The sequence below is a fragment of the Epinephelus fuscoguttatus genome, linkage group LG23 (genome assembly GCF_011397635.1).
Source record: "Epinephelus fuscoguttatus linkage group LG23, E.fuscoguttatus.final_Chr_v1".
Classification (NCBI taxonomy): Eukaryota; Metazoa; Chordata; class Actinopteri; order Perciformes; family Serranidae; genus Epinephelus; species Epinephelus fuscoguttatus.
Window position 1 is genome coordinate 22,839,273 of NC_064774.1, and position 13,997 is coordinate 22,853,269.

General features: G+C 40.9%; 1 protein-coding gene across 7 annotated transcripts in view; it reads right to left on the reverse strand.

Annotated features, from left to right (window-relative positions):
- kcnip4a (potassium voltage-gated channel interacting protein 4a) overlaps nucleotides 1-13,997 on the reverse strand; it is a 172,484-nt gene that overhangs the window by 14,068 nt on the left and 144,419 nt on the right. For 5 of the 7 annotated variants that reach the window (XM_049567797.1, XM_049567794.1, XM_049567796.1 and 2 more), the window contains one exon: nucleotides 587-711. In XM_049567797.1, the coding sequence (XP_049423754.1) occupies nucleotides 587-711 (125 nt within the window). Of the gene's footprint in view, nucleotides 1-586; nucleotides 712-1,888; nucleotides 1,985-13,997 lie in introns of all 7 variants that reach the window. The other 2 variants (XR_007448563.1, XM_049567793.1) reach the window with 1 other exon arrangement.

Consider the following 13,997-nt stretch of genomic DNA (forward strand, 5'->3'; position numbering starts at 1 on the left):
GAAACTGAAGCCCCATGGGAATTCCTTTGTCACAGAACTCTCACTTTTCCCTCTCTCTTTCATAGCCAGACAATTTGGGTTGAGTTAATTCTGGGTCATCTCATTACGCCTCACACTAGAGGTGACAATGAAGTTAGGTGGTTTTATATGGGCTGCTCTGGAGGACTTTGACCTGATTACTCATCAGTAATCTTCCACAATGTCTTGGAGATATGACCTAATTATTCTTGGCACAATGACAATGTACAGAAAATTCAATTTTCTGTGGTAAGCACAACTGGGCATGATAACATTAAGTGCAAGATGTGGATGATTCAGCAAAACAGCATTTATCAGATGCTTGATTATTTTTTTAGCACTATTATAAAGCGTAGTGGATGCTGAACAGTGATAAGGTCTATAAGACCATGGAGCAGCTGAACCTTCCTGTTTACTGTAGAAGGGTATAAAAAAGAATAAATCAAATAAAATCAAAGGAAAACATGTTTTTGATGTCAAAGAGAGAGCAGTGTCCAAGAGAGAACAAAGCCCTCTGAGCTGTACATTATGCATGGTGCCAAGGATGCATGGTGGCCCTATCACTTACATTCTTGAAGCCGCGGTACAGGATCTGCAGCTCCTTGCGGGAAAATCGTGTTTGGGCTTCGAGCTGCTCCAGGCCCTCTGGGCGATGGCGGACTGTAGATAGTTCAAGCTCATCTTCGACGCTGTCTGGAGAGGAGGAGGAGGAAGGTCAGTTGTGAACAGATGCTAGTGAGTCTTTGCAAATTAACATGTTTGAGGCTAGAATTTGACATATCCCATTACACTTCCAAATATCATCAAAAGCTAAGCAAATCAACCCAGATATTTACAACTCCTCTCTCCAAAATGTCACATTCAAAGTCTATAACCTCCTTGACAACAAAGAAAACCCATTGAAGTGATTCCATTCTAAAGCCGCTTTTCTGCTCGTTATATCAGGTCCTTTTGTTTGCAAATGTTACTTCACAAAACCAAACAAAAAAAATCGAAATGCCCTTTTCTTCCTCTACACCAAATACAACAGTGAAGGTAATTAGTGTTATTGAGGCCCCAGAACAAAGTCCTTGTGGCAGGGAGCCTCTTCACGAACCCTGTGAAACTTTTTAATGGGCCTGTAATGATGGCAGATGCTGTCTGGGCCCTGTCACCGACCGCACTGTCCTCGCAGCGCCACGTTTGACTTGTCTTGTTGGCGCCGGGCCTCTCGTATACCTGAAGTGTGACACAGTGTCTAAATGCCTCATTAGCTTCAAGGGTACTCTTGTGGCCCACAGCCAAAAGGCCACGTCTTCTAACAGACCACAATCAACGTGCTGCTGTGGAGCTAATGCTTTGTATTCATTGGTGATGTTCACTAATTTATTATAAGGAAATAAAATAGCTGCTTGATCTCATTCTCATCAGCTAATTAGTTGTTTTTTTTCCTTTTCTTCTTTCTTGTTTAACATCAGACGTCCTGTTTGTGTGTTCACTGTGTGAGTGTGACGAATATTCTGCAACACGCAAATACATTCTTTCAGTTGTGACAAAATTCATGGAGAAAAACAGGAATATTTTAACAGCAAACAAGGTTAGGGAAAAAGTATTAAACGATCTAATGTGTATACATACAAATCATACGTTCAACAGATGTTCTTTCTACTGATGTAAAACCAAAATGTTCTATGTGAAATGCTGAAAAATAAAAACTCTTCAAAAATGAATGTTGTTGCCAAACCCCAGCTCAAGCAATCATGTACAACTAAAGCTTACATTGAGAGTGTGCCCCTCATACCAAGAAAAGCCACAGAAAGGAGAAGCATCTTAGACAACAACAAAACAATCATCACAAAGAGAGACAGAGAGCCTTGGAAGAGCCACTTGCTTTGATTACTGGAGGAAGGCTTTTTTGCTGTGGAGCATGGAAAGAGCCTCATGAGTCGAGCTCTCACTCCGCGCTTGTGGACAACCTGAGGGTAACCTGGGAAATACAACATCAGGTCTTACGGTTACCCAGGCAACTAACAGCCTCAGTACATTCAAGGAAACTGGACATGCAAGAGGCGAGGGTCTTTAGAAGTTCACATAGGCACAAGACTGCCTCGTGGTTGGTTCTTCAGGACAACAACAACATATTTTTGCACTCCATTAGTTTAAAGATGCAGCTCATAAAGGCAGCGAGAGGATTTGGTAGACTTGAAAACAACTGTTAAGATTAGCTAATGATATGAATGCTAAGTAAATTGAACAAGAACATGAACCCGAACGCAAGCACACACAACAGGTTTGCAATAAACATGCTATGTTACAGAAAATGTGAGCAGCTGATATAAAGTGGTGCAGGAATGAGTCTTAAAACCCAGAAATGAGTTAGCATTTTAGCACTTCTGGTTCCTTTGCCTAAGTCATTGGGTGTTTGGAAGGGATTTTTGGTTAGATGACTGTAAGAAATGATTTTCATGTTTTGTTCTACAAGGAAAAATATGTCAGTAAATACCCCATTTGTGAATCTTGAACCTTTTAAGTGTCTTAAAAAAGGCAGTTGCTAACAAGGGGTTAAATGAGACTAGGGTTGTTTGCTGACCACGGCTTTACAGCCTTGTTGTGGTGGCAACGTTGAAGTCAAAGGATCCTGTCATAGTTTTTTAATAGCCTAACGCAGGGCAGTTGGCAACCTTTGCTACCAAAAGAGCCATTTTTGACCAAAAATCTATCTGATGCCAAAAACATACTGATACTTTTCTTTTTTTGGATTTGGAAGTGAGGGACACTCAAGACTACTATAGCCACTCCTAATGACATTTGGCAAAAGGCGCTGGGCTGAAGACAATTGACGCATATTTTAGTTGCCAAAATGAAACAATTTTATTATTCTTTTATGAAGATTATCTTGCTGTACAAAACATGTCAGTGTCTCTTCACTAATATATTAACAGGAATTTAAAAAAAAATCCTATTGGCTTTTTGTTGACAGGAACTAGGGTGATCCTAACTTTTGAGTTGGCCTCCAAAAACACGTCATCCCTGCACCACTCTATTTGATTGCCATCTAGGATGGCTGTAGACTCTTACTCCAGTCATGCTAGAGACTCTGTGAATCTGAACACATAGTGTTGCATAGAGGTGCTTTGGGCTACTGTATATGCTAATGCAGTTAGATGAAAAGAAATGCAAGAGAAGTTCTCTCGTTTGCTTTTGTGTGTATCTATGTGTAAACATATACAGTAGCAGCACAAGTTCAAGGCTGTCTAATTATGGCATCACTGCAAGTCACGAGCAACGAGTTCACTGGGTTACATTACTTATTAACAAGTCTCTTAGCACATTGTAGGTCATCAGTGTAAAAGACAGGCTCTAAATATGACATGGATCCTGTGACATCCAGTCAGGGTGTAATATGACAACTCATCAGGTGTCAACTCTTTTCACACATAGCCAAACAGGCTCCCCAACAAGATTTTCCGTCCTGTTGGTTTATCAAAAGCAGCATGATTAGTAAACTAAAGTGGTCTATACAAGTACTGAACTGATGACCACAATACACACACACACAAAAAACCTATGTTCCCATGCAGCACTACTCTGTGAGCGTGACATTCGTTAAGTAATAAGTTCACAGCCTTGCCTAAAAGCACACAAGCCCATTTCCCCTCCCGCTCCAGGCTATTCTGAAAAATTTAGTGTGAGGTTTGATGGCAGCAGTAGGCATTCGGGCGAGCTCTTGAGCACTGCAAGCCATTTGTCAATCACAGCAACACTTAATTAATTTCGATCGCAGGTAAAAAGTAACGGCAGAGGTAGAGCTAGTCAACCTAACATCAAGATAGCGAGTGGGTGTTGTAAGAGGCCTCTATAAACCTGGGCTATAAAGGGACATAGTGGTAATAATTACATCATTGAATAGAAGCTGTGAAAATTGCGTCATAAATCTGCAACCTGGTCCGGCAACATCATGGAGGTCCAGTGGAAAATTGGCTGTGAGCAGAAGAATGGCTCAGTGTAAAAATACTGTTCAAGAGAAAAATGATACCCAACAAAAGTTGTTGTATTGTGAGTGTTGGTCGGTGAAGTAGGAATGTCCTCAGCAAAATCGCAAAATCGATACCAGAACTGAGGGTATACTTTTGTTTGTTTTCATATTGACTTAGGTTTTGTCACATATGCCTGCCTGTACTCCATTAAAGTGCACTGAAGTGAGTATAGTGAGTTCACACAGATCATAAAAGGCAAGTACCAAGGCTATAAATACCAGAAGATGCTCTGCTCTCAAAAGTTAAAAATGAATTTCCTAAAAACATAAACTGGTCAAAAATACTCCAAATGATTCAATAAATCAAATAACTTAGAGTCTACAGCCAGGCTAGCGGTCTGTTTTGGAAAAGCAGTGCTTTGAGCTAAATGCTAATGCCAGCATGCTAACATGCTCACAATGACAATGCTGATGCCATTGTCACCATCTTAATTTAGCATGTTAGCATGCTATCATTATCTAATTAGAATGTTAGTTTCAAGGGGATTGACCATAAAACAAAGTATTGGATAAAATTACAGCCTATCCTGATCATGGCCCCAGATGACAATTTAAAGGGACAGTTCATCCCAAGATTGAAAAATATATATTTTTCCTCTTACCTGTAGAGCTATGTATCAACTAACATTGTTTTGGTGTGAGTTGATGAGTGTTGGAGATATTGACCGTAGAGATATCTGCCTTCTCTCCAATACAGTGGAACTAGATGGCACTCAGCTTGTGGTGCTCAAAGTGCCACATAAAAAAACATTAGAAAAACTCAACAGCAATGTCTCTTTCCAGAAATCATGACCTGGTTACTGAAGATAATCCACAGAGTTTGTTTTAAGCGTTTCATGGAGGAACTATTTTCTTTCTACTTAACTACACCTACCAACCACAGAAGGAAATGTGGATCTACTGCTAGCTAACCTAGCACCACTGAGCTAGCTAACATTACAGATCAGCCGAAGGGGATACCACTAATGTTTACATCTCGCACTGTCAGTAGCATGAGCTTCTCGTCCATGAGTAGATGCATGCTTCCTTCTGGTGATATGGTTGGGGGTGTTGTTTAGTAGAAATAAACATTTCCTACATGATACTGCTTACAACAAGGTCTGTAAATTGTCTCAAATAACCAAGTTACAATTTCTGGAAATAGAAATTGCTGTTAAGTTTTGCAAACAAAAACATTTTGGTGCTTTTAGCACCACAGGTAGTGATATCTAGTTCCATGACATTCAAAAAAAGGCAGACATGTCTACACCAAAACAGCCTAGACTGATAAATAGAGCTACAGGTAAGAGGAACAATATGTATTTTTGATTTTGTGTCGGACTGTCCCTTAAATGAATCACCAAAACATTACTGTTCATCCTGTGGGGGGCATGAATTTCTGTGCCAAATTTCATGGCAATCCATTTAATAGTTACTTCCCCTCAAAACCATAAATGTCAACCTGGTGGTGATGGAGGAAAATTCAGGAGATCGCCACAGTCATCACAATTCATTCTCTTGCCACCCTGAATGTCTGTACAAAATTTCATGGCACTCCACCAAACAGTTGTTGAGATATATCACCAAAAACCTAAAAAGTCATGGTAGCCGCTCGGTGGCTAACAATATAACATAAACCAAATGAATATTTTTTTTGTTGTTACTTGTGCTGGTCTATTATTTTGAACAGCTGTTTTATATAGACATGATATCTGCCTTATTTATGATTTAACTGCCCAAAGCTTTGAGAAAATGCTCAGAAAAAACATTGAGGCAGCTGGACCAAACTTGACTTAGAGCAAGATTTTGAAATCTTTTCAAACACTTGTCCACCAAGTTGGCAAGGACCCCTGGCAGAAGGTTGCTAAGTTAAAACCTCACCAGGCTCCAGCCTTTTCACCCTTACAGTAGGCAGAGTCAAACACAGCACAGACACAGAGCAGATGGTTTACAGCTCTCGGCTCAAATCTGGCACAATAAGTGTACACAGTAACCAACATAATGGTGCACAACAAAGCTCTCATAAGAAAGACCACTGTTAAGACTCACTGTGAGCTCATGAACTGTCCATACTGCCCTCTATAATGATACAACAACTTTGAGATGTCGAGGATAAAGAGACAAAGTAAAGCCCACATCTGTTCTTGTTACCTGCCTGACACACACCTTCCTTCCTGAGTGAAAAGGAGACGTCTAAGCGCCCTCACTGAGCTTTAACTAGACAGATGTTGCCTTTGTTTCCAAACGGTATCGGTCTTGACAGCAAGCTGGCTTTATTTGGAAACATTACACAAAGACATCTTTTCTAGCTTGGAGCTCAAGGACAATGTGGTGAGCTTCAGTCTATTCTTTAGCACCTGAACAATGAGTGAGTTTGAGTTCAAACATTATGACTGAAAGAGCAAACGATCCGCGCTATCGCTAATAGAATTCAAAGCATGACTGTTGGTGAAAAGCTGAACGAACATGAAGGCAATAAAAAAGATCTTTAAAGTGGAATAAAGCAGAGTGTGAGTGACACAGTGCTTAATCAGGCAGGAAAAGAGCATGCAGTCATGGCTGTCTGATTAATGTTTGCCCTTTTAGTGTATTGACAGAATGGATCTGACGCTTGAGTATGTGTGTGATAATGTAGAGAGAGTGGCTCGTGCTGTGCTCTGGTGCCCTTACCCGCAAAGGTCAAAGGTTACCATTTTGCTGATAAAGAAAAGAAAAACATAAATGGGTGTTGTTGTCCTGAAGAATCAAGTTCATCAAGCAGAAATGGAGGATTCTGCAGAGTCTAAACATTTGACTGATTGAGTCATTACGTGCATACACATAAGCCATGCCATACTTTTGCCTTCCTTGAAAGAAAAGACCTGACCTCAGCAGCTTGTCTGGGTGCCGGCTGCTATGAAGGCAGGTTGCAGCTGACTGTGCAGCTCATCAGAAATGTAATTCATAGCCACTCCTGAGTAACAAAGCTCCCTTAGCCATTTTTGCCTGCAGCTATACAAGAGAATGAGATTGAATGCCTTAGAAGGGTTATAAACAAAGACAAATGCCTCAGCAAAATATAATAACCACGGGCCCACAGCGTAACTAGTTTGGTAGACTAGAGCCATAAAACGGTCTATTGCACGGTATCTTCTTCATCAGTGAGCCAACAAAACTGCAAAAATACTTAAACCCTGAATAATGAATGAGAATATTACCCCCCAAAATGAGTCACTAATCAATCATAGTCCAACCTCTATGCTCCCTCAGGATTTGTGATTTAAGAGTCATTTATTTTAAAGGTAAAGTCAAGCTGGAGGGTAAAACCTCTTTGCCCTAAATCAATTGGATCCATGAAGTGAAAAAGAGTGGCTAATAAATATTTGATAAATCTATATCATGTGCAAACTGAAATGTCCTCAGTTGACCGAGAATGGCTGCTTGATATCAATAAATCTTGGGTCAGTTCTTGTGCTGAAGCATGCAGTTTGATGAGCGGTGCTGCTGAGCTTGCTGCTTCTTTGTTGTGGTATGAGGGTGTATGTACAGTAAGTGCTACACAGAGGCTAATGACGCCCTGGGGGTCCACATGGGACGGATGAATTTAATACAGTAAGTGCAAAAGCCCCTTACTCGGTGTGAGATTCAAATTAAAATTAGTAAATGGATCTCTGATGGGGGGGAAGTCTAGGTTTAATCTGTGTGAAATTAGCTGCAATCGTTTTTAATTTCAGGGATTGATAGCATTCATCAGACCTTGCGTTTTATTTCCTCACTTGCTTCGTTGTTAAAAGCATTTCCCCCAATGTTATCAGACTAAAAAAGTACAGCTCCATCTCTGTGTGTTATACTGGCATTGTGTCTTTTTCCCAAAAGCTTCTGTGTGTTCCTGCGTGTGTGTGTGTCTGAGACGAGCTCTTAACTTATACAATTTAGCACCAGCTCCTCGCTGTCCCTTTAGTGCCGCGGCGCCAAGAAGGCGGGGCTTGCAAAAGTAGGCCATGACTCCAAGGGAGCACAACTTATCTTCTGACAGTTTACATGATAGTGTTACAGGCGGCAGCACCCAGCATGCGAGCCCGTAGAGATTCAGTAGTGGTCTGAAGGGCTTTGACCACGCCTGGAGAGAGGCTCTGTGTTACACCTGATGGCTGACTTAGTCTAATTGAATGAGTGTCAGTGACCTCTCTTTGTTTCACTCAGTGCTTTGACTAGAAAGGCCTGTTTCCACACAGGTGATGTGAAAGCCCCTTTAAATAATTAAAAAAAGCTAAAACATAGGTTTTTTTGGACTTGAAATCATTGCAAATACCACTATTTTCAAAGACACTGTAGTTCACTTTGGTCTACAAGGAAATTAATCAACAGCACTAATCTATACTTATTACAAAATAAAGTTATAGAATTACAAGTTTGGTAAGACAGACATGACATTTAACATTTAAACTCTAGTACAAGAGGACTTAGGACACATTCACACTGGTGCTATTTGATCCGCTTAAAACGAACCCTGGTCTGCTTGGAGTGGTGTGAACGCTCATTCAAACTCTGGTGCAGACCAAACGAGCCAACCCTGGTCCACTTAAAAACTGGGGGTCTCATTTCACTTGCAAGTGAACCCTGTTACGCTTCACTTACAGAGGGAAATGCAAATGGACTATCCAGCGAACCAGAGAGAGAAAGTGAACCAAAGAGAGGAAGTGATGTAGAGCGCATTGCATTTTGGTGTTTGGTGTTTTTGTGGTGACCGAGCCGGCTAAAGAGGATTGATTTCTGTTCGGTCCTGGCCAATCGGTGAGCCAGGTTTTCTTTTTTTTCTTCCTGATCAGTGGTCGTTTTGGGCAATACCACCCCCAAACGAGCAGCTGTTGTAACTGCGTGATGTTGTCCAGGTGGTTTGATCCATTTTAAAAAGTGCAGTGTGAATGAAGGTGTGAAATTTTTCAGCATTCCCCGCCCAATTGAACCGAGTTCCCCAGACTATCCTGGTGTGAATGCGCCCAAAGAGACCTGACACACCAAACCATAGTCGGCCGTTGGCCAACATCGCACCATCGATGAGCGTCTGTCACCCTAGTTTTTGCAGTGTGTCCTGTACAGTTGGCACTCGTCGGCAGCTTTATGGCCGATACATCAGTGTTGGACCCGCCAGAGTCCAGCTCTTTAGCAGAAACATTATTGTTTGTGTTATTGTTTGCTAGCGCACAGTAAATATCATTTGCTTTCAATATCAAGTTGCGTTGTCAGTCTTACAGTTTCCCTTTTGAATGACAAATACACTACCAACCACTGCCTGCTGGTATGGAGAGTTATTTCCTCTCATGCAGGCGCAGAGCGTATGTGCTAGACGGCGATTGGTTGTCGTCTTTGCAGTGTTATTTAGTGAACATTTTGGGCTGAGACAGAGGCGACATGGGGCGACACAACAGTCAGTGATGCTATGTATAAGGACACTGCTAATATATCTGTGCTTAGCAGGTATAATGATTACCATGTTCACTGCTTGGATAAACATGTCAGCACGCTAACACTTGCTAATCAGCATTAAAACATGCTGGTGTTGAGCCCTGACATTAAACATTTACACGGTCAGACTAGTAGAAACACTAGATGGAAAGCAACGTAGCCGGAGGTTGGACTAGATGAACCCTTTGATTCAAACACACTTCAGTATCATTAGCATTCTTTGTGATCAAAAATGAGTAACAGATGTATACAGTCTTAGATGTCCACACAACATACATAAAAGGATGGCAGACTAAAACATAAGTATCATCAGTGTCAAATGCAGCCTATTTCATTGATTTGCTGCAGAAGTTAATGATGGCACAAATACTTTGTAGTCCGGATCAGACTTATATCATTTTAGAAGCTGCATGTTCAGTCACCACCTGATATATGCAGGTACAAAGGCAAAAGTTTTACGTGGTAAAGGTGCAAAGTTTGTACAGACATTTTACAAGTAAAAGGCAAAGCATGTGAAATTGTACACCAAACATAAGCAGCTGAATTTCAGAGTAGCACTGTGTCTATCAGATTGGTTTTATGGTTACAAGACACTTCTGCCCAAACTATTTTAATGTAAATAAACCATCATCTTAATCAACACTGTTATTAAGTTAGTGTATCATTGCAACATGTGTCAAACTGGTTTCCACAGAGGCACTAAGTTACTGATGACCTGATTTGTGTCTCAAAACATGCAGAACTGTCAAATCAAACTGACTTGAATCAGATTTCAGGCCTCCCATCAATAACGTCCAAGTGTTGACAAACCTAACACCTGAACCAAACTCAATACTGATCTTATCTCAACCTGAGCTCACTCCTAATATAGCCTGTTCTAACTCTTGGCACAACAACAAAGTACAATCACCGACCAATCTCAGGGTATCGAGTTCATCACAGGCTGCTCTGTGTCTACAGCTGTCCATTTAAGGACAAAATATGTAAACACGGATGGATGATTGCAAAGCTTTAGTTAGACATGTTAAAAGTTACTTTTGGGCTTTAAGCTGATATTAGTATTTAGTATCTCAAGGGAATTTAAATTGGAATTGAAATTCTAGGGCTTTAGTTTGATTTTATCATTTCCTCAGGCAAAGTATAATCAGTAGTCATTTTCTGGGACATTTCAAGTCCCTTCTGCGAGTGATTATATCTTGCAGTGGTCACCAGCGCTGCCCTCCCATCTTTCTGCATCTTAAAACACCTCATTGGTTGTCGTTCAAACTGGTTTCTGCTTCAGAAGTAATTCATTGCTGCATTCTGGGAGAGAACCAGGGAGCTGAATCTCAAATGGGATCACGAGAAAATCCTACTCCATGGGGGGTTCCTCACCAAGAACACTTGACGCTGTTTGCTGGATAAACATAGAAACTAAAGCTCATTTCAATGACGATTTGAAAAACTGTTTTTGATAGTGCTTCCTCTTTGTATTGAATATTTTTGTTTTCTTTGGGAAGATTTTCGCATGGCATTGAATAATAACACAACATAAACATTTAAAGTGAGATAACGCGACTGAGTTGATTTATCCAAGGAAGGAATATTTTGACATGTTTACTGTCCTCGCATCAGGTATTAAAGTCAGTGGTTCCCAGGTGTTAATCTCTTAACACCTTAAGCTGTCTCCTGTAGATCTCGAGACAGATGGTGTCTGGGCCAAAATTCGAGAACCACTACCTTTCACATCTAAGGATTTACACTAAATGAATAATACAGAGATTTCATTGCAACTACAGTCAAACAATTAACGTTAATAACAACTTTCCTGAAGGTTCATCCTTTGCAGGTGTCTCAAACTAAAGAGAAATCGTATTCCATCGATAGAGAAATCAAACAGGCATCACACAGTCAAAATGACAGCTGGATGATAGCTGGTTGTTTAACTGCTGACTGCTGACATGCTATGCAGGCTGGTCAATACCTCTTTCGATTCTGTACTTATGCTCACCCATCTTTCTAAAGGTCAACTTGGTATTTGTAACAGTGTACACATGGATCATTCACAGAAAGTCAAATAAGGTCAATAACACAAATGCAGAGGCAAAAGCCTTTGTGGACAAATTAAATTTAAGCTAATCAGGAAGGGCCAGGGGGATAGGAGTTTACTGTTAGGACAAATTTTTATTGGGTCAGTGTGCAGACAGCGGGGTCACTTGAACACCTCATTCCAGTGTTTAAACTCCAAGGTTGCGTGTTGTTTTTGAGTAAAACAGGGACAAATGTGACAGACACTTTGTAGTGAGCAATCAACTGAAATTACACCCAGCGAGACATAAACAAGGACGGCAGATGAGCAGTGTCTGGCAGCGTGGCCAGTGGTGGATTTTATCCATGTTGGCATGATTCCAAGAAGAAGAAGAAAAAAAAAAAAGGCCAGTGTGATATCAGTCTGACCGGCTCGCTTTAAGTTGCATGAACACCACTGGCATGAGTCACCTCCCAGCACAGTACTAAATTGGCAGTGTTGAGTGGCTATTTTGATGTATTGCTCAAGTGATGCCTCAGTCAACACATCTGCTTACGTATGATCCCTCTGTCTCTTTTTTAAATTCCAAACATAGGAGAACTGATGATGGAATGCTAACGTGTAGCTGGTCAAATACAGCAAATGATCAGTGACCCTATACCTTGAACTATGATACTCTAGGTGCCCTTCTAGCATCAGTTTTGGGCATTCAGGGATGGCATGTCAATTTCAGCTCGTTAAAGGCATAGTGTCTTTTCAAAATAAACTTTCATGTTCACGTGAAACTTGGTTAAGTTTAGAAAAACGATCATGGTTTGGGTTAAAATAAATACATTTTGTTATGTAACTTAATTTACATAGGTAAGTTAGGAAGAATGTCACATGATGTTAATTATGTAACCTAGTGGAAAAAACTCAACATTGACTTTTGGCTTTGCAAGGGACATGAACACTGGTCTCTTGGGTGAAAGTCCTGTGTTTGTTTGACCCATCTAGCACCCCTTCCTCCTGCTCTACTTGGACTTTCTCACTCTTTATACTACCTTATTGCCGCAGATGGGTTTACACTTAAGTTATCTGAAAGCCTGGTGAATCTCATAGATGCTACAGGTTACCCTGCATCAGAATCAGGCGCTGATGGCCACCAACCAAGCTGCCGTATTTGATGCCATAGGAATGAGAAAGGGTTGTACTTACAGCATGTTAAGAGTAGAAGCAAAGCCAAATTCGATGGAGAGATGATGGAAAGGGAGTGATGCAAGACAGTTAGTCTGCATTTACCTTCCATAGTTCAGAAGAATGCTTTCATAGTGCTTTACTGTCATGGGAAGTTTTGGCAACGAGGAATATTGTAGGTTCAGCATCATTTGCCTCAGGTTCTCAGCTTTACTTGCTCACAAAAAGTTTAGAAGTTTTTACATGCAGAAAGTTACTGGAGATGGGTGGGATCTGGTGGGATATTGTGAACCTACACTTAAGCCTGCTAAAAGAAGCTGGTGATACCATGTGCATTGGAGAAGACACTTGGCTGTTTACCCTTCCCCCAGAACAATAATCCCAACAGAAATATGCCATCTTATATTAAATGAGTGAACTGTGAAAAGGTGAGGGGAAGTGCAACAATAAATGCATATCCCAATCTGCCTGAGGACAGAAGATTAAACACCTAGCTCTTTTGCAATGGCTGACTTTGCCTTTCCCGGGGTGCAATGATTTCCCCTTTGTAGCACCAAATATTTTCTGACGCTCCAAAACAAATTATTGCCGACATCCAGAATACCAGAGCTGCCAACAGTGGACATCTGCTGATTACAATTCTGCTTTTGCAAGTGTTAGATCTGAGGATCCAAGTCAATAAAAGAAAAGTAATTCAAACACAGTCCCCACTGTGTAATGAGAAAGGCTCATTTTAGATCATATAAATCACATGGACGATGAGGGAGGTGGATACAGATCTGCCATTTGTTCCCATTTGGTGGGCCCGAGTACAAATAAGCTCCAAAGATTGGAATCGGGCAGAGCGATATGTCATTGCTGTTATTTAATAAAACAGCCGCCAGTTCCTTATGGCAGGCAAGAAAAATGGCTGTGTAATCGACTTACGGAAAAAGAGGAAGAGGCAAGCAGGGTCACTGCATGGTCTGTCTTAAAACCAAAGCCAATTGGGCACATTATTGAGACCTCAAAGACCAACTGTCTGTCCAATAGCCGTGAATAAAGAACATTGCTCATTTTAAAACTTTCTGCTGAGATATGAATTCACTTATCCTGGGACATGACACCAAGTTTTGTGCTTTACTGCCAACGATGAAAGGCAGATGCAAATAAATCCAAGCAGACCGGGAATATATCTGTGTAAACAGCCAAATGGACTGAAGCCTTGATTATTCCCCCTCAGGTTAACAATTGCAAGACAGAAGATAAAGTGGCACAAAGTACAGTAGCTCTTGACTGGCAAAAGGAACGCATTAGCCATCGCTGTCAGCCATTAGTGCAGTTTGCTACAGTGTGTTTTGGCTCATGCACTTACAG